A 23,829-nucleotide genomic window follows, 5' to 3' on the forward strand; every position below is an offset into this window, starting at 1 on the left:
TTTAAATTTCTACCTCTTAATAATGAAAACACATAACAGAGAATTAAAGGAGACTGTGGCTACAACAGCCATATCTAACCTGCTACATATCCATTTCAGCTAAAATTCAGTTAAAATATTTTCCATTCACTTCTTGATCTCACCGACAGGGTTACTGATATCAATGTACAGATGCAGAAACAGCTGAAGTAATGGCTTGCAGTTAAGAGATACCTACAGTTCATTTACAATGCTATAGATAGCATGTGCAAACATTTGATTTTCCCAAAAAAATCACTCCCTAAATTATCCAGCTACTGCAGACATGATGGAACTCTCTTCCTGCTGTATTCCATTGGGTGGAACAGCTGGTTACTAGGTCTTGGCATTGAGGTGGCAGAAGCCTGGGTGGCAAAGCCAGTGAAGAAAACAGTGTGGTAATTGAGAGGGAAGGAGAAAATTAAGAGCTAAGACAGTGTCTTTTAAGGTGTAAAAAGAGATGAAGAGGAATAAAAGGCTGGAAGCTTGCCACAGTATCTTCCTTTTGGTGATGACAGCCTTCAGGTATATTTGTGCAAACTATAAAATGTATTTGTGTTAATTAAGATAAACAGTGCAATCTCAGTGTAGGATTAGAAACCCATTCCTTACTATCAAACCATATTCTTGTCAGAAGTGCATGCCCCCTATGCAAGCAGGTCTAGGGCCAGTGTGTAGTTTTAATACTTCCAAAAGTTTTTCCATTCAGCAGCTGTGTGGCCTTATGTACAGACCTGTATAGGGTATATGGCATGTGTAAGGCCATTCTGATACAGCTGGCTGACTAAAAAGACGTAACACTTTCTCTTTAAGAAGGGCTAAGGTATTTCTCACATCCTAGGGTGCAAGTTCACAAATGATCGATTTTTTTCTCAGCACAAGAATGTAATGATAAAGTTTGGAGGGTTGTATATATTTTTACGGACTGCTATTTCTAGTTTCTCTTCATGAAGAAAGTGCAGCTGTTGAGCTGTGATGCTGTAATGTACTAGCCTGCTTCTTTAAATCCCTCCAGGAGGACCAAAGACAATCTTCTGCTTCTTTATAGATAGCCATATAACTAACTTTCAAAACTGAATATTTCCCAGTGCAGAGGGGTCATGAACTGTTGTAGGCCAGTTTGTTTATCCATCTGATTAATTTTGACTGTATCTTTATAATCACTAATGTGTAGCTAGGCTCTCCATATGATTTGAAAGGGACTAAAGACAATATATGAAAGGCAGAATGGTGTGGAACTGATTTGGGATGCATGGTTGTGGTTCTTTTTAGCACAGTAAACTTCAGGTTTAACACAGATAATGAGGAGTCAAGTCCCTTCCAATCTGCAAAAATTGCAACTTAGAGTCTTCTCCTGTTTTTTGTCATCTTTTGGGGGAAGTATTTATTTTTACTTTTGAAAGCTTTACAGAATTGAATTGCCTCCCTAAATACATGCAGAACCTTCATGTGCTTTTAATTCTTTTCTATGGCAATGACTTACAAATGGTGATACTATCCATTTGTGTTTCCTTTAAAAACTTTCTGGCCTCTTGATTTGTTTCACTTAAATTTGAGACAACAACAGAAATCTCACAGTTGCTTGGCTCCACTGGGATGTATGGAAAGAGATACCTTGGGCAGAAAATGTTTCTCAGATATTCAGTGGTGAGGAAAAAATCTGGTTTTCTTTCAAGTATTTTGAAGAATTCTTAGTATTGAGGAACATAATTGCCAAATTTAACTTTTTGTGTTTTCTTTCAGATTACTGAGATAACTGATACAAGCAAAGAAGTTTATAACCTTCTTATCCGTACTGCTTACAGATTTAACCGTAGAGGAGAAGAAAACCAAAGGATTGTGAAACTGATGAATGAACTTCTTCAAAAATTTACATTGAAAGTTTAGAATTTCAATGTGATCTGTTTATCAAACCAACAAATCAGGTCTTTATCCAGATGTCAGACTTCCATTAGCATCTAGTGCTGCAGATTACCACGGGCAGAAAGATACCTGTACAACCTATAGCTGCTAATTTATATTCCCTCATCTATACTGAAAAATAATCTGTTGTTTGGAATTGTTTATCTTTTGAAGCATAGTAGTAAATATTAAAGATGCATGAAAATTTTGTTCTGAGTACCTTCTGTAACAAAAGACCTACATCATTTAAAGTAGTTTGCTCATCTCCTTGTTGTTTATCTGGCTGAGGATCAGTTTTTCTCCCAAATTACTCATGTGGGCTTTTTTAAGTAAGTAATATCCTATTGCTTGATTGGTAAGTTGTTACTAAAATGTTTTGTTCTGTGCTTCTGCTTTTCTGAAACTAACGATGATCTCAAGTGATTCATAGTGTTCTCAGGAAATCAGTGAGTGATATTTCCTGAACTCTTTCCTTCTTTTTGAAAATGTTTCCAAAATGAAACTCTTCCCAGATTTGCTAAATGTGGGGGTTTTCAATACTGCAGCTTTCACAGGGCAGTGTTCTCCTCTTAGTACTAGACTAATAGCTGGTCTTTGTCAAAAGATACTGCAGGCATAAAATGGCTTGCAGTACAGCCCACTTAACAGTGTGCCATGACTGATGCTATTATTTATTAATTTAAGAAATATGGGGCTTTTATTCAGACAAAAGAGGGCAAGCAAAGCAGAGACACAGGGACATCTTCCAGTTCAAAGGGACAGATTTCCTATAAAGGTTGCAACTCATTGCCTTCATTTTTGTGTCCAGCAGTAATTTGCTTACTTCTTTGTTTAGGTTTTTTGAGTCCTGCAAGTAGCATGGATAGGTAGCAATGGCTTATGTTTTTTATTCTTAGGAAGGTATTTATCCCTAGAAGTTTTGTGAACCCGTCTCTAGCTTAACTAGAAAAATGACCATGGAGAATAGTAGTGACAGAGCATCCTAGCTTTCCTCAGTAATTTGTTCCCCTGTATTACTTTTCTGTAATGCCAATGCCTGTGCTATGCTACTCAAAGATGCTACTTGGAATTCTAGTCTTGCATATAAAATCCAAGGCATGTATCTTGAATTAATAAAGCTTTTTGAATGTAGCATTTGTTTTTGAGCAAGAGGAAAGAAAAACAATGTACTTAGTGTCCTTTGGCTGTAAGAAGTGGAAAGATATTTTCTGTTATGCTGTTAACTGATTTCTTACAATTTTGTTCCCAGTGAGTCATGTTATGGAAGTTACATGCCCTCTCAGTCAGTTTGCTGGTGAAAGAATAGCAAATACATAATATATGTCTGCAAATAAAGGTTTTTTTCTCTTTTTTGATTAAAAAATATTTTTAAATGAAAATTCAGAAAGAAATAAGTAGCAATTTTTCTGTTGTTAATAAGGCACATATATCTAAAAAGTAAAATCAAGCAACCCAGTTTTCTGTTTCCTGAATACCAAAACTGAAAAGCATGGGATTAAACTAAATTGTTTTTTGGTCACAAACCCAGAGGTATTCATCTAGTGGAAACAGATGTGGAATGCTCTGTTTAGAATGATAAATAATCTAAAAATTTAACTAAAAGGAAGAAAGATTGTTTTTGTTTGTGTGTTTTTTTGGGGTTTTTTTGGTTTTTTTTTGGTTTAATGTCTAATCTGGTTGTTGGATGTGAGGCTCTTTGGTTGTGTTTTCTACATATTGTGCCTATATGTAATTTTAACTATGTAGAAGAAAGATAAGCAAAGAACTGCAATATCTAATTCTTGCAGATTAATTAGGTGAATGTTGTGGGTATAATATTTAGATGCGTATGGCAGTTTTTGGACAGGTATTTTTAAGTATCTTTTCTTTGTCAGTGTTTTTATTTATCCATTGACAAAATGCATGAAAATTCTTCTAACTTCATTTAACAAAATTTTTATGCTGATAAATAAGGATAAATAGAATTAAACAGGAAGGAAGTGCACAATGAAGGCAGTAAAAGCCCAGAATTAGTAGTGAATTGATACATTCTTGTTTTCTTGTGTTTGGCTTCCAAAGAAAAACTGAATGATTTAAATACTAAGGAGGGTTTGCTCGTTTCAGGAGGCTCTAAGGAAGAAACCTAATTGATACTGTCTGTAACTTAAAAAATATACATCTGTACCGGCATTCTTTTAGCTCTTTTTAGCGTAGTGATTATAAATTGTTAGTGTTTCTTTTTCCTTACTCTTTCACTATGCTTGAATTATGATCTAACTTTGATATAAGCTGTGATTTTGTGGGATGCTGAAGCTAACTTTTGTTAGTTTGCCAGTGGAAAGCTACAGAGCAGTTTGGTAAATCTGAGTAATGGAAGATTTCTCATATGGTGGCTTCTGCATTATCCATCCAATGTGCATATTTTCCTCTGTAATTGCTGCTTTCTGGAAAGGTTCTTTGGGGCCTTCAAGGCTGTACTTCTTTGCTGAACCAGCCAACAAGTCCTGAAGTCAGACTTCAAGAAGATTGTTCCCTTGCGTTCTATCTGCAGCACACACCCTGGTTGTGTTCAGTACATAGAGAACTTCTCAAAACTGCTCTGCTTCAAGGTGTTTTTTGAATAAGAATACAGACAGTAAATTTAACTTCTTTGTTGATTATGCTCCTTTCCAGTCTAAGACTGCTAAGTTAGAGCTTTTTGGATTCTGCAAGCTTTGCAGCATGGTGCTGGTTAGTTTCTGTGGATTTTCTTCAGGCAGAAAAAGAGGTCATTTCTGTGGCTTTTATTTAATCAAGATCTCAGTACAGTGCCTATACAAAGCAGAGTGTATTTTATTTTATCATGTGTTGTCAGATACTGCAATTTAGCTGACCAACAGTAACATTTATTGTGTTACTGCTAGAATTTGTGATTAAGTTTCTGTACTCTCAGCATTGTAAGTGTCAAGAGATGTTAATAGACACAGTGAGTTAATATTTGTTTCAGTGAGCTGAAAACTGTGATATATGTGTGGCTTGGCAGGGATATAATTAAAAAAATTCTGAAGCATTAGCATTATAGAAGTATAGGATAAAATATCTAGCACAAATTACTTGCAGTTGCTAAACAAAATACTGTTAAATCAGATTTACACCGCTTCATTGCTGTGTTATCTAATGTCAGAATAAAGTACCTAATGTTCTGTGTGAATGAGTAATGTCATACTCATTAAAACACAGTTTTCTACTAGACCCAAGTTTGAAAAGTCAAAACCTGGAATGTTACAGGAGGAGTCCTCCACGAGCACACAGAGCACATGTGTTTGAATTTTTTATGCTTTCCTGATAGTCTGCAATGGCTTTCCTAAGCAACCAGCATGTTATGTTGGGCAGCACCAGTAGTCAAGCCACTGTAGCTGAATGCTCTGGTGCTGGAGGCATCCCTCTAGCACTTCATTCATTGCAGTGCTCAGATGGGGGCTGCTTAAATCCACTTCTCTGGCAAGTTTTCCTTACTTGTGATAGAAATTTTTCTAAAATGCTTGCCTGGATTTAAAAAATATGTTCATGGTAGATATTCCATTTGCTGCCCTAGTAGAGAGAAGCTTATTCTGGGAATTTGTTGTTAGGTGGTCTGTTCACTAGTGAATGCCACGGAGGCGTTTCCCTTGCTTGCACTGGCCATCTTCCTTTAACCAGCTGTCTGGCTGCTGGGAAGGAATAAACCTCACAAGATCCTTCTGATGGCTTGAGTGTGCTCCCTGTTGTCTGAGCTGCCAGGAGCCAGCTAGGGATAAGCATTGGACTGCTGTCAGCTACTGAAACAAAAATTTGAAATGTCAGCTGGCTCTAGCTGAGTTGTGGTGATGTAGTCCATAGGCAAGAGTGGTGCTTTAGTTTGCATTCTATATTCTTGCACGTGTGTGAAGTGAGGGAGTGACAAAAAAGATAAAACCCAACATGTTTGAAACTCAGCTGTAGAAATTTAGCTGTGATTTTTATATTCAATACTGACAGAGTTAGGAAGCAACAGTTCCATACATGTCATTCCATTAACCTGCATATCAACAAATAGCAGAAAAAAATCCAGCAGTGGTGTCTTTAATAGGTCTGTATATTTAACTACCTATTATTAACTTTAACTATATTCACTATATATTTAACTATATATCTCTTACTGCTTTAAAAGCCTCTTTCATAACTCTTCTGTACTATGTCAGATGATGGACTCATATAATAAAAACGTAGACCCTCAGAAACAATGACTCTCTCTTTTCTATCCTTTTCAATAAAAATATTTGTTAGTCCCATGAACTTTTGCAGACACATAAATGCCACGTTGAAGAGATTGTGCTTTTACATATTCTTAATTAACATTGTGAATTGCACTGTTGAGATGTCTCGTGTATGTGCCAGTTAGCCTGCATGTACAGTTCACTCCTTAACATTTTATTTCTTAGCTTGTGAGTTTATTTTGAGGCTTCCAAAACAGGTTCATGCAATATGTCATTTGCCTGCTACTGTTAAAAGTTTACTTAATATTTCACATATGAGAAAGCAGCTTCTGTTTGTTTTTGACTAATGATGCCATAACTTCTACTATGTATAGGTTTTCTGAAAACAGGACTTCAGCTTTTTTATTCGAACTAAGTTGTAATGGTAGCTGATGATACAAATTTCCTATCTGTACCATTGTTCCCTGTAGAGACTACCAGTAACTGCTTAAGTGCTTTTAATCTCATGACTGTGCTGCCCTTCCATGTCAGCTTCAGATGTCTGCGAATAGCGAGAGAAAAGCCAGTATCAGATTCCACGGAAGAGGAGAGAAGTATTGAAATATGACACAGGATTAATTTATAAGATGGAAATCAGTGATACATTTTTATGAACTCTGGCACTTTTTGAGTTTCTAGTAGGGAGGACCAATAGCAGCATCTTTTCTGGAAACATAAGAAAAGTACCAGTGATTTTTCCACAGACCTGTAAATTTCTCCAAGTTCATTGCAAACCCCACTATTATGTTTCAGCTTTCTTTTCTTGTGTGTTTCCTTCTTTGCTGAGGTACAGATGGCCAGTGCTGAACAGTTTGCTGCACAGCACACTTTTCAGGCCAGACCCAGTTGCTGTAGCTGCTGTCTCTGACTGGCTTGCCCTAGGCCAGTGTATACTGAGCAAATGTCAAGCCCATACCTTGGAATTAAGCCATAACATCTGTTTAGGAAAGATAATTTCATTGGGATTTAAAGTCTTCAGATGACAGCTGTTGACTGTTTTTCATTGTGGCTCTTCTGATCTTGATTTCACGAGTTCTTCTGCTTGTTGTATTGGCAGAGCCAAGCTCCCACATGCGCCTCCTACTCTTTAGGCAGAAGCATTGCTTTTTTTCTTCTTCTCTTTTTTTCTGGCCAGGATCCAAGATGAATATACAAATATCAAGATGATATCAGGATATCAGGATCCAAGATGAATATACAAATCCAGTCTCTTTATTTTTCTTTTGTTATTTATATTCTTAAAATGTAATACCCTAAACCTAAGTAAACATCATAGAACAAAGTTTAAGAACTTGCATATAAAATCAAGTATGGGCTGAATATCTGTTTTTCTGCTGAGATCCTTCCCTCACAGACTTGTGTCTAACCACCAGAAATCTGTAGGTCAGTTGTTCCCTGCCCTGATTTCTTCAGATTTGGCAAACTTGTTTTAGAAGAATGAAAGAACAGAATTTGGTATCCATGCTGTCCCCCCTCTGCTTCAGAAATCATGCATTTGAACAGCCCAGCTGGTACACTCCTTAAATGGTTAACAGAGCCTTGGGACAGTTCCTCAAAATGCATTGTAGAGTCTGGCAATCCACATGCATTTAAAGAAAGGATAAGAACTGCCTTGTGTCATCCTGCTGTGGTGCCATTTTCATAGTTGTCCTATCAATTCAGTTTTCTTTCGTGAATCTGAAACACAGTTTAGCTCATGATTTTTCTGACATTCAGGGAGTAAGCAGGAGGAAGAACCATTCAGAGGGTTCTTCTGCACTGGATCCTTACCACCTCTAAAGTTTAAACAAAAAGCACAGTCTTTAATAGCTGTATTTCAAAACAAAGTGAGGAATAATTTTTGGTTTTTGCATGTTATAAACCTGTGGTTTTGATGCTGAATGCCCTTGATGCAAAAAAACAATGCCACACCAGCTTTTAGCATTGACCTTCATTCTGTGATGTAGAACTTTTCTCAGCATCACATCTTCCCTTCAGCTGATGCTGGCATTACTTCATACTGGTAACAGTGAATCAAATAGCTTAAGAAATAAGTAAGAGTGGTCTTTCTGTTTACTTAGTCTGGATGCTTTCTAGTTTCCATTCTTTTCTTCCATCTATCAAGTGAATTTACATTCCTGTGATTTAATTGAAGAAAGGAGAGGCAAGTGCTGCTGGGGAGAAGGTGGGTGCAGAAACTGTAAAATGTCAATAGGTGTGCTCTTGTATAAAACTGACAGTCTTTTTTTATCTGACTCTTCATCTGTGTAAAGAAGTGTGCTGGTTTAGGCTTAGGTAGAGTTAATTTCCTTTTCAAAGGCTGATGTGGGGCTGAGTTTTAGATTTTTGTTAAACACAGAATTGATAATAAAAGAGCTGGTTTTGCTATTGCTGAGCAGGGCTTTCACAGAACCAAGGCCTTTTCTGATTTTCACAGAGCCATGCTGAGGAGGAAGTTGGGGGTACATGGGAGGTTGGGACAGAACACAGCCAGGACAGGTGATCCAAACTTACCAAAGGGATATTCCAGACCATATGACGTCATGCTCAGGATATAAATTGGGGGAAGGTGGAGGAATGGAGAACATTGGAAGTGGCAATGTTTGTCTTCCCAAGTCACTGTTATGTGTGATGGGGCCCTGCTTTCTTGGAGATGTCTGGACACCTGCCTGTCCATGGGAAGCAGTGAAATAATTCCTTGTTTTGCTTTGCTTGTCTGTGTGGCTTTTGCTTTCCCTATTAAACTGTCTTTATCTCAACCTATGAGTTTTCTCACATTTACCCTTCCAGTTCTCTCCCTGATCCTGCTGGTGGAGGGGGGTAAGCAAACATCTGCATGGGGGTTAAACCATGACAAGAAAAAAAATGTTCTGCATTTATGTCATATAATTGCTTTTTTTTTAATACTCAAGCAAACAGGAACAATGTTTTCCCTCAGCTAAAACTGGGAGCATATTAAAAAGCCTTCATAAATCGACAAAAGCAACAAGAGATTATAATGCAAACAGGGCATGATGGGCAGTTCCAGCACAAGTGGTGGGAATTACAAAATCTTGGCGTTGGTTTTGCAGGGTGATATTGCCATGTTACTGATGGGAACAAAGATGGCTGTAGGTACAGGTAGCCTGCGTGTAGGGAAAGGGTGGCTGGAGGGGCATGTGAAAGGTGGAAATAGGGAGAAAGGGTAGTGTGGTTCCCTATGTTATGGAGCACAATAAAAGTTAAGTACATTTCAGGTGTAAAACTGAATAAATCCGAATGAAACTTTAATTGGCAATTAAAATAGGTGAGTTTCAGGCACACCAAGGAACAGATGCAGACTGGAGTAAAATGGTTGCTGACATAATGTAATTTTTAGTTCTATTGTACTTGCAAGAGTTGACTGTAAGAAGGTACAGCTTTAGAGCAAATAACTTTTACTACCAAAAATAAAAATAACTATGGGACAAAGTTACTGTGAAGAAACAACTTGAGGTTAAAAAAATTAAAAAAAAAAAAAAAGTTTTTTCTGTGTGGCAGATGATGAGCACTGTCATCCTTTCAGGATTAGAGATGAAGTGAATCACATTATGGTGCCAAGCACCAGCTTCTCAAACTAGCCTGTTTAGATCCAGTCATGATGACTGGGGATGATGCCAGTGGCAAAGCAGCCAAACTGGCCCATGAATAAAATGTCTCAGATGGAGCTTCAGCAGAGGGCTCCAGTGCTGAGACAGCAGTCCCAACAAGCCCAGAGAAAAGCCTGGATGTGGTCAGAAATAGGCAGTTTTCAGAGATGATTGAAGTGAGCTACATTAACTAAAGGGTACAGCAACGTCCAGCTGCTGCCCAGGGCCATGTGAGAAGACAGCAGAGCAGTCATCTCTGCAATGGGGCAAGATGAGCAAAACCAGGGTTTCACAGGTTGTACTGTGGGCACTACCACTGTGCTAATAATTTCTGATGTGTAAATGATCATATAAAAGCAAATTTTTACAGAGCTGCAATTTCTGCATGCTTTCAGGTAACAGAGCAAATGCCTGTTGTTCTTCTGGAAAACAGGTATATTTTAGTATTATAAAATATTAATTTTGTGCAGAGAATATGCACTTAGCTTAAATTACAGCAAACGGACAAATGCAGTTAGTCTCCTAAGGACTGTGCAAATGTCTCAATTTCTTTAAGCACTGCCATATTTCACTGGCCTAAAATGTCAGCTTGGCAGCAGGTAAGATTTTAAAATAAATTTTCCAGTATACTGTGTCCATGGAAACAAAGGAACATAGCCATCAGTGTATATGTTCACGTCATATTTTGTTTATGTGCCTAAACTCAGTATACTTGTGAAATTCTAGGTGAGTCAACTCCTCTGTTTGGTTGCTTCCTTGTCCTTTCTTGCAATTTTTTTTCTTCTGACTAGTCTGGGCATCAGCAATTGAGGTCAGAAAAAGAAATGCACTTAGGTGTCTGTTGAAATCTTTGTTACAGAAGACATCAGACATGACTCATGAATACTGGGAACTGTAGCACAAAGGTAGATATTTTGTAGCTTTAAAAAAACCACAAGATACATTATTAGAACAACCACAAGATGTATTAATTTTTTTTTTTTTTTTTTTTTTTTTTTAGATATTAAGAATTGGTGTTGTGGAATAGGGTTTTTAGTGAATTAGAGGATGGTTTTGTGCTCAGTATGTGGGTGTATTTCAAATGTTGCTCTTATCTGCGTACATTATTATGTGAATGTTTTTTCCAAAGTAAAATACCATTAACTTACTGGTAAAAATTTGAATGGCCTCAGATATTTCATGTGCTGCTAGTCACTCTTAAATCACATTGTAGTGAAAGTGAGACCTGCTGCAGCACTCATGTGTCTGAGCTGGCACTTGCCTGCAGTACGGGGACCTGGAAGGTGTGGATTTTCCAGACATTTACAGTCCAGTTTCTGCATGGAAAGAATCAACCCCAAACTAATAGAGCCTTTGGAACAAAATGGCTCATGGTAACTCAGCTGCTTGCTGATTCTTACAGAAGCACCATGGTTTCCTCCCATGTACCTCTGTATGCAAAGCAGCCTACAAACACCTGAGATTTTCTGTAGTACAAATACCAGTTCTCAAGACTTTCATCAGCTGTGGAGATGAACTGACTGGCTGCAGTGCTCTGCATGATACATTTTGATGCTCCATATAACGTTTTTATTTGTTTTGGTAGCATCCTTCTTCATAGTGCTTTTTATGGCAGAAATCCTTAGGCTCTTTATGCCAACTTGTTTCCTCAAGCTGCCCACTTGCTGCATTTCCAGTCAGACCTTTGTTTCCAGACCATTTTCCTTAGCTATTTTGTGTGAGGCATGGGCAATAGGGTACAGCTAATTCCCTTCTAAAGGAGAAGTCACAGAAACAGCACCAGCTGCAAACACCTCCCAGCAAAGCTGCAGACAGAAAACAGCTGTCAGCAAAATGGTGTGTGTTGCTCTGTGCTTGCAACAGAAAGTGTATTGCAGGGAATGAATGCATTCCTACTGAGGGGCTGAGGGACTTGCAGGGCCACCCCTTTGTTATGGTCTGCCTTTTCTCTGAAAAAGCAACACAGTAAGCAGCATGATGGTGATCCTTGCCTAACTATATGGATACAGATTTAATTTTTCATCTGAGATTCATTTTCAGAGCTGAAAGATACATCCAGAAAAGAAACACTGAGATCCTAACTAGATGCTGGACTGATGAAGTAAGTGGGAGATAGTCCAGCACTGGGATTTCAATGCTCTTCAGAATAACATTAACACTGTGTTCGGAAAGGACTGAATTAGGGATGGGAGGGGAAAAAAACTCCTACAAAATGCTGTATTTTATGCAGAGTGGGCAGCCTATGAAACAAGTAAATGAAACCTAAGGGCAAAGGCATACCTATATAGATGCCTGTGTTGTCATAGCCACATACAATCATACAATACACTGAAATGGAAGTGACCCACAAAGACCACTGAGTCCATCTCCTAGATTAAAGCATTGTTTGAAAAGACATTGCTTCCTGCAATGATTTATTTAGAGGAAGTTTGGAAATAGATTTCTTTGTTGTTTACTTCTATTTGCTACAATTAGATTCTGCAACTTCCTTCTGTTGGGAACTCAATATAAGAACACCCACCTGAAAGAAAACCATAACATTGGTGGTTTGCTGGTTTTTTTTTTTTCCTGTTAGGCTTTTGATAGTAGGGTCTATTAAAAACTTATATGTGCAGGACCTACTGCCCCAGCTGGATCCCTACAAATCTATGGGGCCTGATAGGATTAATCCAAGTATCCTTCCAGAGCTGGTTGATGTAATCATAAAATGTCTCTTTTGAGTGGTCTTAGGAATCCAGAAGTCCCAGATGACTATAAGCTGACAAATCATTGTCCCAGTTTTCAGAAAGAGCAAGGAAGACCCAGGAAACGACAGGCCTGTCAGTCTCACTCCAGTGCCTGGTAAAGTTATGAAGAAGTTTATTCCAGGGGTACTGGAAAATACCTGAAAGACAACGCAGTTATCAGTCACAGCCAGCACAGCTCATGAGAGGGAAGTCCTGCTTATCGACCTGGTTTCCTTTCATGACTAGGTAACCCACCCAGCTGACCAAGGGAAGCCAGTAAAGTTTTTGATACTGTCTCTCACAGGATCCTTCTGGACCTAATGTGCAGCCCAGAGCTGGATAAACACATCATGGGATGGGTGAGCAGCTGGTCACAGGTCAGGCACAAAGGGTTACAGTGAATGGGGTGACATCAGACTGGGGACCTGGCACTGCTGGGGTTCCACAGGGCCCCATCCTCAGCCCTCTGCTCTTCAACATCTTCATAAGTGACCTGGACACGGAACTGGAAGGGATACTGAGCAAGTTTGCAGATGATACAAAAATGGGAGGAGCTGCTGACTCCCTCCGGGGCAGGGAGAGGCCCTGCAGAGAGACCTCCACAAATTGGGGGTCTGGGCAATCACCAGCCATATGAAGCTCAGCAGGGGAAAGTGCTGGAATCTGCATCTGGGATGGGGCAACCCTGGATGTATGGACAGACTGGGAATGAGGTGCTGTAAGCAGTGCCATGGAAAGGGACCTGGGGGTCCTGGCAAGTTGAACATGGGTCAGCAGCGCCCTGGCAGCCAGGAGGGCCAACCCTGTCCTGGGGGGCATCAGGCACAGCATCACAGCTGGGCAAGGGAGGGGATTGTCCTGCTCTGCTCTGAGCTGGGGCAGCCTCACCTTGAGTGCTGGGGGCTGGTTTGCTGTACAAGGAGCAGCTGAGGGCACTTGGTATGTTCAGCCCAGAGGAGACTGAGGACAGACCTCACTGCAGGTACAACTTCCTCATGAGGGGAAGGGGAGGAACAGGCACTGATCTCTCCTCCATGGTGACCAGTGACAGCACCTGAGGGAATGCCCTGAAGTTGTTTCAGGGGAGGTTTAAGATGAATATTAGAAAAAGGTTCTTCCCCCAGAGGGTGTTTGGGCACTAGAACAGGATCCTCAAGGAGGTGGTCACAGCCTGACAGAGTTCAAGAAGCATTTAGACAATGCTCTCAGGCACACGGTGTGACCTTTGGGGCTGGTGCTGTGCAGGGCCAGGAGCAGAATTCAATAATTTTTGTGGGTCCCTTCCAATTCATTCTGTGATTCTGTAAATAATTATATGGTTCCCTTCCAATGCTTTTTGCATGATTCAGAAGGATTTTAAACTAAGGGTAATGTTTATAGCATGTTAGTGACCCTACTAAACAATACATACATGAGTCTCCTATGCTCTCTGATGAGTTATGGTAACGATAACTGTTCAATGCCACCTTCAGCTTTCTTCTTAATCTGGAGCCTCACTCTATATCACAATGCTTGGATTAGCAACAAAAGGCCCCATAAGCACTGAAGAAGGGCCAGGACTGCCACCTCTTTGTCATCTTTTTGGTTTTTTGGTGTTTGCGTTTTATCTTCTGTTGCTTTTCTCAGTTTCTACCATGCATGATGGGTCATGATGTTGTAGTGCGGGGAAATGGTTCAAGTTAATGCTGCTGAAGTCGACTGTAAGAGCTGTAGCAAACAAAACTACTGCTGTGTTCAATATTAAAAAAAAAAAGGCAAGTAGGTTGTTTTGAAAGAAGAAATATTTGGTGCTATTTTAAAAATGTGTAGTATCTTATTTGCCCTGTAGCTTTAACAGTACTGGCTATGAAGAGGCCTACAATGTTCTTAATTTCCGCATATTTTGTGCAAGAGTCTTATCCAGCTCTGCATTTTTTCCTTACACAATGAAAAAGGCAAAAAGCAAGCTGGTTTCTTTTGCTGGCCTTCGCAGAAAAACCTGTGAAATGAAGTGTAACTCTGTTATGAATGGGATCCTGTAATAACTACGTCTGTGAGAGTCACTACATTAGAAGTCATTGTGGTGTCTCAGTGCCTTCTTGGACAATTTCCTAACTCTTGCTGCATTTGAAAGAACTTGCTGAGTGTCCCTTAATTCAGGTTTTGACACTATGCCTGCAAAGGGGGAGGTTAGAAAATGTGGTGACGTGAAAAGGAACTGTACTCTTTGTACTGAAGACAATGTTGAGGCAGGCTTTTACTTTAGATTCTAAGAACTTTTAAAAAGTACCCCATTTATTTTTTCTCATTAACATCCCTTAAGTAATGAGTTCCAGGTTCTTTCCTCCTGTTGCAAAAGAAGGAATGAAGTAATTCTTCTTCCCATGTTTTTAAAATAATGTTGAACCACAGTGCAATGGAAAGACTATTTATACTTGGAAAAAATATTTTGATAATTTTATTATTATCAAAGAGGATTTGATATAAAACAATAGAGTACAAGAGAAATAGGTTCACAGATTTTTGTGGTTTAAATTCTTACTCTCTGAAAGGAACAATTAAGATGTCTTCTAAAAATGTAGAGATTCATTGATCAGGAAAGGATACACTTGAGACATCATTGCAAAATAAATATCACAAGGGTATGAAAGACACTTTCAGAAAATGGGAGGTCTGACACTTCTAGTAAGATTTAACCTAAACGTGACAGAGAGAGCATGATGATCTTTGTTTTTTCTTCAGTCCCATCGCATCACCAGGATGATGGCAGGTAACTTTCCACAGTTTATTTCTGCTTCTATCTAATCTTACGAGCCCCACCCCAGCCCCTGCTGATTTCACACTGAGGTTTTATAAATATGACATAGAAGTTACAAACAAAATTTTAAGTACACAATACAGTTCCATCCATTTTCAGAATGCCCAAATTAATACAGTTGTTCAAATCAAGAATCTTTGGCATCTGCAAACCAGAATGATTGTATTACCAAAGCACAAGGATAAATCCCAAAATTCTTGTATCAAAGAATTACCTAGAGCCAGAGTAACACGTGTGTGTGTAGTTTTCTTGTGTTCTCAGTTACAGTGGACCTCTAGAAATACAGAAAGGTAAATATTTCTGTCAGCTGATTGTTTTAGCAGTCACATAATCCTTCCTTTGATGTCCTGGGTCAATGAAATCCTAGTACCATCGGGGTTTAGCAGAAGATCTATTAAAAGAGTTGTCTGTGATCTTTCCTGCAACGGAAACAGCGTTTAAAGTTATTACTCTGTCACAATGAAGGAATATCTCTGCATTCTTGATTGCCCCAGCTTTCCAAATTGAGTTATATTTTAGGTTACCAGTGGAGTCTAACTGTAGCTACAGAGTTAACAATGATCTCTTTAGTTTCCTAAAGCTACCACAACAAGGTCTGGAGAAGACAGGATCCACAGTGGAAGCACTAACTCTCTTGGTTATTACCAGGTTTCTCTGAAAATAATGTTGGAGGCAAGTTACCAGAGCAATACTGTGTGATGTGCTACATATCCACATACCTTCTCATCTTTAGCCAACAGTCCTCTTAAACAGTACTGAGGTAGCTTTTCCACCTTAGGCCATTTAGTGTCTAACATCAGGACATAAGGTGTACTGATTCATTTTTGAGAGAAAACAGCAACAACATTTCTCAAAGGCTCTTAGAAAAGGTACATCTTGTTTTTTGCTCTAGGGCTCGACTCCTGTTCCTGCTGAACTGAGCCAGTGTGTAAAATCAGAACTGATATCAGCTCAGTAGGCACCGGAGGACGGGTCCATCAACAGCCTGGAACAACAGCAGCAGCTGTAAGTTGTTTCCGACTGGAGCTGCCACCATTTCCTGCAAACGACACACAGTGCTAAGCTACAACTTAGCTCAGAGAGGATCATGACAGTATCCATTAAAGAGAAAACAAAATCTTTATTGACAATTTCAGGTTAAAAGTCACAAACGTTATTTCCTCTGACCTTTAGGAAAGCATGGTAACCAAATTACTGTAGGCAATGCCTTACATTTGCAATCAGACTGAGAACTTAAGGAGCATTGTTTATTCTCAACTAAAACTAAAAGTCTTTAGTCCTTCCCAGGTTGCCTCTGCCTCTTATTCTCCATACACTGAGCCTCGGACACATGCATTCATCACAAATCTGCCCGTTCAGCAGCAAAGGATCTCAGCCAGCAAACGCTCCCTGCCCTGCAGAGAGTCTCCTCTCCCTTCTCTTCAGGTGCAGAACTTAGCCACTGTGAACAAAGAGGAAAACAATCACTGTTCACCAATCAGCTAAGCTCTGCACCTCACCAGAGAGATCTTGGTCTCAGCAGAGATAGTTTTCGGAGAAGGTTCTTCCATGATGCTGTGCTGCTTTCCTCTGTTTTTGGTGGGTTTGGGGGCTTGTTTCTCTCTCCCTCTCTCTATTTTTTTTTTTTTTTTTGGTGTGTGTGTATGTGTGGTTTTTGTTTGTTTTTTTTGATAGATGGAGAGGATTCCACGCTGTGCACCCATCAGACTGTTAATGGTGAGTTTCATGCTAGCAGCTGTGGTCATGGCTGCGTGGTAATCCCTGGCAATGTGATTTTAATCTTAAGTCACAAATCATCATGCCAGGAACCCAAACAGCCATAACATTAAAAGAAAGCTGTGCAGTTACACAGAATATTGTACTCAGTATCTTTAGGTTTTCTGTTATAGCTAACCATGCACTTCCACTCTGTCTGTAAAGTCAAAGGGGTAATTCTAGACTATTGCTAACACCTGCACACCATGTAATTTTCCTGTGGTAGATACTTACCATCAGAAACTTGTAGAAATTTTGATTTTATTGTTTCTGGCCTTCAGACACTTGAAGACACCTACCAGATTAAGATTAAGAACTGTTGAACGTAACTCAAATTCCTATGAGTCCTTGATAATTGGGAGTACACGAAAGAGTCTCTCAAGCTCTCTTTTAAAAGGTATCTCTCCTACCCCACCACTGATATCCTGCCACTCTACAGTCTGATCCACCTTTCCCAAAAAGTTTTCTTGGCAGGCACAGTTCTTGTCTATACAGAAGAACAACATGGCTTTTCATAATCACACTTGCTTTCATAGTATCTGTCATTGGCTGTATTTCATATAAACATAGCAAAAAACCACTACAAAATCAAGCAGAACTCACAGTTCTAGTACTGCTAGAACAGAAGAAAATTAAGATTTTTGCTTGGTATCAATTAAGTGACAATGTTTTTTTTGCTAAATTAGAAACCTGAATTTTGATACCACAAATGAGCTGTAAAGTTTGTTAACAACCACAGCAATCAATCTGTCGGATGAGTTATATGATTAACCAAAAATGCTGTACTCTAAGAAACTTTCATACAAATCTTAATGGGTTATACATTAAACATGCATGTGCAGACACTGTAAGGCTACCTCCAACTGCTCAGACAGAGAATTGGAAAGTATCTTTGCAAATTTATAGCCTATGGCAATCATCATTCCATAAATATTTTTGCAATTCTGCTTTTTCTGCTGATTCCTCTCCTTTAATTTCATAAACAAGCTAGCTTCTTCCCGTTAAGGCTACTTTTCTTACCTCATAATCAATCTTCAAAACCTCCATACCCTTAACACAAAAAAAATGAATTATCAGCTTGTTCTCACATGATATTTGCTTCCAAGTCCACAGTTTCATATTTTCACTGTGGGATCAGGCTTTTTTCAAAGACTATGCTGCCTGTCAAGTCAACATGCAGCTCTATTAAACAGAAATGGTCCTAGCACAATTGAAATTTTTGTAAGCAGAGTTAGGAATACAGGATGGGAAACAACTGTAGGCAGAGCCTGGCCTTCTTTGGCCATTTGGACTTACAGTTGCCTCTTGTACAGTCCATTACAACAAAGCCATTCTCCACGTTCTCCAGCTATGCCTACATGTATGTAACTCACTGCTCCCGCTGCTGGGCTTCAGAAAAAGAAAAAAAAAAACAAGCCAACAAGATATATAACAAGAGTTATTTCTCAGCCTAAGCAGCCACAAGTTGTATGGGATGGTACATAGGTGGTAAATTATGGTATGCCATAGTTTACCACGTTCACTGAGCTCTGCATATTCTTTCTATATGAAGCAAAATCAGGGTGTTAGGATTAAAATGAAAAATCACCTTTTCAGAATAACATCTCTGCCACCACTTTGGCTGAGGATGCATCCATATGTTCTTGTGCTGCAGCAAAGCATTTCCGTGCAAGTTCTTGTTGTTTTGCATCTTCATTCACCATTAATTCACCATAGAGATACACACCCATAGCCTGAAAGAGGAACATAACACACAAGCGTCCTACCACCAGTAATAACTAGTTAGCTGGGTTTTTGCTGCTGACCCTCTAGTATTCATTTAAACTAAAAATGAAACAAAACAGACAATCCAAAACACAGAAAATACCATTTACTCTCTAATGTCTATTCTCTCCCCCAGAAGAACTAATTTTATCTGTGTCTCTTTAGCCTAAGGACGCTTGTCTATATGCTGTGTTGACTCTGCAGAAACAGATTATTAATGTAAGAATTTTGTGTTATGGCATGACAAGAATATCATTCCTCACTCCACTTTCCTTGCCACTGTTCAAGTTGAATACTGTTTCCTTTTACCAACTATCTGATTTTTTTCCAAATACCCCTTAAGAAAAAAACTTCTCCTTCCTTCAACAGGATACACATTTTCTTTCCAATTGTCATGTTTACTCACACATCCATGAACAAAAACTGAAGTACTCCGCTTTAAAATTCCCATTTGGCAATTCTGTAACTGGACATTAACTGAATATGGTCACAACTGTGTTTGACTCCCTTTATATCAGAGATACAGTTTAACATGCATAAATTCTGGTTGGGTATGAAGGCAGGCTTTTCCTAACCATTTATTCTGACATAGCAGCTATAAAAAAAGGTAATGGGGCTCCTCTGAGGAGTTCTGGGCCCCTTTGACCACTGCCAACAAAGCTCTGGCTAACTTAACAGGAAACGTATAGGAGATTGTCTTTTTTTTTCTGATGATACATTTTTTTCAGCTAATTACAGGAATTCAGTACATGTTAAACTGCACTTACCAAAATAGGTTTACATATGTGACAAAATATTAGCAGCTTAGCATGCTGACTTTTACAGTTACTGTTTGGACTTGCAGGAGCAGAAAAATTTGGACAGCATTGAGAAAATATAATTTTTAATGCTATTCCCTGCAATTTCTAGCATTGGCTGGTAAGCCTTAAAAACCCCTTCAGCCAGAAGAGACATTTAAAATTTAAAAACGACAGAAGTAAAAGGAGAAAGTCCCAGAGTGGCAGGAACCTGATAGACTCCTTGCCAATTCTCTAAGCATACTGTGACACCAAGAGAAGCAAAACCTCAGATTTCCAAGGTTTGCAGTTGCACCAAGGTCTGGCAGCCACACAAATGGCCTTGGAGCTGGGCTCTCATTGAGAATTTTTTAAATGGTGACATTTTCTTACTATAGGAAGTACCTTTTCTACCCAGCATTAATAACTCTCCCCTAGGTCTAAATATTTATATGCAGTAAACACACTAGTGTTTTGTAGAACTTCAAAGGACTTAAACAGTCCATTTGCCTTTTCCCCCAGACTTTTAAAAATGCCACATTACATGATCAGTACAGACATGCAACTGCTCCAAGTACTAATCACACCAGAAGCTTGTTGTGCCATTAACTGTATGCACTGCTGAAGTAAATGAAATGAAGATTACATTAAAAAGTTGCAAAAAAATTATTTCCCTACACTGCAGAAAATGTCTTTATTTGACATAATAGCTATTCCAAATAGAATGCAATTCTGTATGGTTTTATCAACTCAAGGGTTTCCTGAACCCCAAATGCCCAGGTTCTGCTGGTGGTTATCTCCATCCTTTCACAGAATATAAATATGTACAGTCCACGTAACTCCTTATGAAATAATGTTATTTTATGTCTTTGTTTGTTTGTTTGTTTTAATACAGAGCTTGCCAAGAGCTCTGGGGCCCGTTCATTGGCTTAGATATAAATAGGAGGTATACTTCCGAGCTAGAAGAACGCATGACAAACTGCAATAATTCAGTTGTGCTTTGTTGCCTGAAAGCAGAAAATCCTCATTGGCTGTAAATAGCTCTGTTCATTGTCATCATAAAAGGTAAAGACATTAATATCTTGCCTAGTTTTTGATGTATCTTCGCCATTTTCTATTTTGTAACATATATTGAAATATTTAAAATTCATCCTAGGCAGTGAATATCTCGATTTTATAGGGCTCATAGCGAATAAAGATAAATAAAAGGGAAAATAGAAAAAGAACAAGACAGAGGTGCAATCAGAATTCTAAGTTCACAGTGGCCTAAATATAAGGCCATAGTAAGGGAATCATGTATGTCCAGCCTTTTAATGCCTTCACAATCCTCTCTTACCATGTTCCTACCCATGGAGGGGCTAGCACTCCCTGGATGTGCTATACTACTACTGGCTGTCACCTTCAAAACTAAAGTTCCCACACCACTGACTGCTTTGCACCTACCCCATACTTGCACTGAAATTCACAGCCACACTTACCTTCCTCATCCTGCAAAAGGAAACTGCTGAGAAGTATCTTCCTAGCATCACTCATACCTCTGGCTTGCATAAAATGCAAGGAGAGGAGGAATTCTATCCTATTTCTCCACTTGACAGAGGATAAGCAGTCTTTAGGTTTAGGTGGTGTTGAATACCCCTACCCTAACTGGCTTCCCTAAACTAAATGTTTAGATGCCCACAGAAGAAAAAGATGAATACACAGCCAAGTTTTTGATAAACTGCAGCAAGAAAATATACTAATTTTTTTTTTTAATTTCAGCATAAGGGTGTTAAAAAGTTGATTGTTTTCAAAATGCTAATTAAATGTAACTTACCTGATCCTCTCTAAGGAATCTCTCAATGTCTCCATACCCAGGCTCATATTTGTGTTTAATGACAAGTTCACACCACCGATGACGAACCTTTCAGAAGAAAAATAAAACTCGGTAAAAACAAACAAACAAACCCTTGTATTTTGTCTGAGTGTTGATAATATATCTGTACCAGTTTGGCTTTTTCATCTTTGTGGGGTTTGTGTCTTTTGGCAGGTTGCAGCCTGACAAGTCAGTCAGCTGGACAGAGGAGCCAGAACTCTGCACCCCTCAGCCTGGGCTTCAGAAACCCAGGATGCTCAAAGACAAACTCCTGATTTGGTGCTAGAAACTAACCCAGATCCAGGCACACATCTGCAGCATCTTCACTGCCACTGTTTCCAGTCTTGACTTTCTTCCTTTTAAGTTAGGCTAGAGGTTATTTCTTTCATAGTGTCAAAAGGGGGGTGGCAGGAAACAGATTACCACTGCAAAGGTCTGGAGAAGCCACAATATATAACTGATAATATCCCCTATTTAGGTGCATCATACACATGATAAAAAGGCTTAAATGTAATTCTGTACCAATATTAAATCCATGCCAAAAGGATAAAAGTTAGATATCAACCCATGAAACAGAGAGCTTTCACTTAAATGAATCAGTTTTGCTACTAACAGATTTTAAGCACATTCTTAAGCATTTAAAATTCATCTGCATTTAAAAAGCTGTCATGCTGTTCTACCAATACACATTGATAAAAACGGTTATTGACACACTGTAACAAAGTTTTCAAGCAAATTACAACTGAAAAAATGTCTTTACTTAAGTAGTATGAACATGAATTACATGTGTGTTGTCTTTACATTTTTCACTTTGTTCTTAGCCACTCTTGTGGCCTAAGTGTCATCTTACTTTCCAGTAAGGCTTTCCTGATTGCAGGCAGTGGTAAGCCTAATGTTTTATATTCCATTAGCAATTCAGCACTGATAGTAAAGAATAACAGTTAAGTGGAATAACTCCCAATGCTTCTGTTTCAGCCTTTTCTCTTACCATCTTTAAAAAGATGGTAATCTTTTTAAAGACAGGGCACCTAATGAAAATCACCTTTCATAGTAAGAGTGAAATGTTAGGAGTTTTAGTAGTTTTCGAAACTGAGTCCAAATTGTGCTTATATCAAGTAGCTGAATATGAACCTTTCTCTGAATGACAGATGTAGTGATGACATTGAGAACTGAAGACAGAAAGGGAGCATGGGGAAAAAGATATTGTTGCTTTTGGAAATAAGGTTTTGAAAATAATTTCCTTTTCATCCTAGTCCCTGCCAACTTTTTAGCTCTGGAAAAAATTTCAAAGAATTACATTAAATTAGATGTCAATCTATTAGCATAATAACAAGTGATAAATGCCCACATGTCCTGTGCACTTGATACCTCTTTTCAGCTGAACCCTTATACAAAATAGTTTGAAGACACCTTAGGAAAACAAAAAACTGTTTTGGGGCTGGGTGGATTTTGCACTCACTGCTTTGAAAGATACTAAATCTACAGCTACAGCATGATAGGGAATAACTGCTGTCTCTTACAGCTTTTTGCTGAATATAGCAAAAAAAAAAATAGCAGCTGCTAGGATTCCTGCTAGTGGAACAACAGCTAAATCTACAAAAGAAATGGCTTTCCAAGATTCAACTCACTTTGCTGTAGATGCCCATATTCATAAGGCAGACCTTCAAAACCCTACCCAGCTGCTGCTTCTCTCAGGAGACACTAAATGTTTCTCCAGGAAATCTTCCCAGGCAATCCAGCTTTGTTACAGGGTGTTTCTCAGCACCAAGCAGCTCCTTGCCCAGATGAAACTACCCAAAATCAAAACTTAACTATACACCTCTCCTATCTGTAAGATGACTTAAGCAAACAATATAAACACATTTAAAAGACTGTTTACTCCACAGATTCTTCCATATATAACAAACAGTTCCTAATGTATTCTGATAGCAATGAGGAGAAACATGAGGAGGAGAAAGGTTCTGTTGTCCCCTCCTGTGATCACTGCTCTTCTACATCTCATGATCCAGCAGTTACAGCACTTACCCAGGAGGTAGGCAATCAGGTGCAGCTTCTGTGGCTGCTCATGACCTCAAACTGTGCCTTCAGTGAGAATATTTTAACAGCAGGGATGGGGCTGTCTTCATACCTCCTGGTGGAGCTGTTATTTCCCCTGCAGTTGTTAAAGTATTTATTGATGTAGAGGTGGAGTCACAAGACTTAAGGGCCTACATTTCTGACTACTCTTTATAACAAGTAGGGACCTGGCTGAAAGAGCACAGAAGCCAGTTTGTCCCCAAAACACTTTTCTTGGTGCAACCATTGTAGCTGCATCGAGAGCAGTAGAGAAGTTCTCTCTGTGAAGGCATTCATGTAGTCTTACTTCCTGACATATTAACATCACGTATGACTGACACTGCATCATGGCCTAAGCATCCGAG

At 39.0% G+C, this 23,829-nt stretch overlaps 2 protein-coding genes across 7 annotated transcripts in view; one reads left to right on the forward strand and one right to left on the reverse strand.

The window, feature by feature from the left end:
* The window catches only part of FANCC (FA complementation group C), a 79,607-nt gene extending 73,467 nt beyond the window's left edge, over positions 1 to 6,140 (forward strand). The window contains exon 15 of the mRNA XM_071424811.1: positions 1,762 to 6,140. Within this exon, the coding sequence (XP_071280912.1) occupies positions 1,762 to 1,905 (144 nt within the window). The 3' untranslated portion in view covers positions 1,906 to 6,140. The remainder of the gene's footprint in view (positions 1 to 1,761) is intronic.
* Positions 6,141 to 14,891: 8,751 nt separating this feature from the next.
* The window catches only part of AOPEP (aminopeptidase O (putative)), a 185,487-nt gene continuing 176,549 nt past the window's right edge, over positions 14,892 to 23,829 (reverse strand). For 4 of the 6 annotated variants that reach the window (XM_071424824.1, XM_071424825.1, XM_071424826.1 and 1 more), the window contains 3 exons: positions 21,371 to 21,457; positions 18,606 to 18,750; positions 14,892 to 15,681 (listed from right to left, as the gene is read on the reverse strand). In XM_071424824.1, coding sequence (XP_071280925.1) covers positions 18,610 to 18,750; positions 21,371 to 21,457 — 228 coding nt within the window. In that variant the 3' untranslated portion in view covers positions 14,892 to 15,681; positions 18,606 to 18,609. Of the gene's footprint in view, positions 15,682 to 18,313; positions 18,407 to 18,605; positions 18,751 to 21,370; positions 21,458 to 23,829 lie in introns of all 6 variants that reach the window. The other 2 variants (XR_011678881.1, XR_011678880.1) reach the window with 2 other exon arrangements.

This window comes from Agelaius tricolor, unplaced genomic scaffold (genome assembly GCF_023055355.1).
Source record: "Agelaius tricolor isolate 1412-34295 unplaced genomic scaffold, bAgeTri1.0.p SCAF_4, whole genome shotgun sequence".
Taxonomy (NCBI): domain Eukaryota; kingdom Metazoa; phylum Chordata; class Aves; order Passeriformes; family Icteridae; genus Agelaius; species Agelaius tricolor.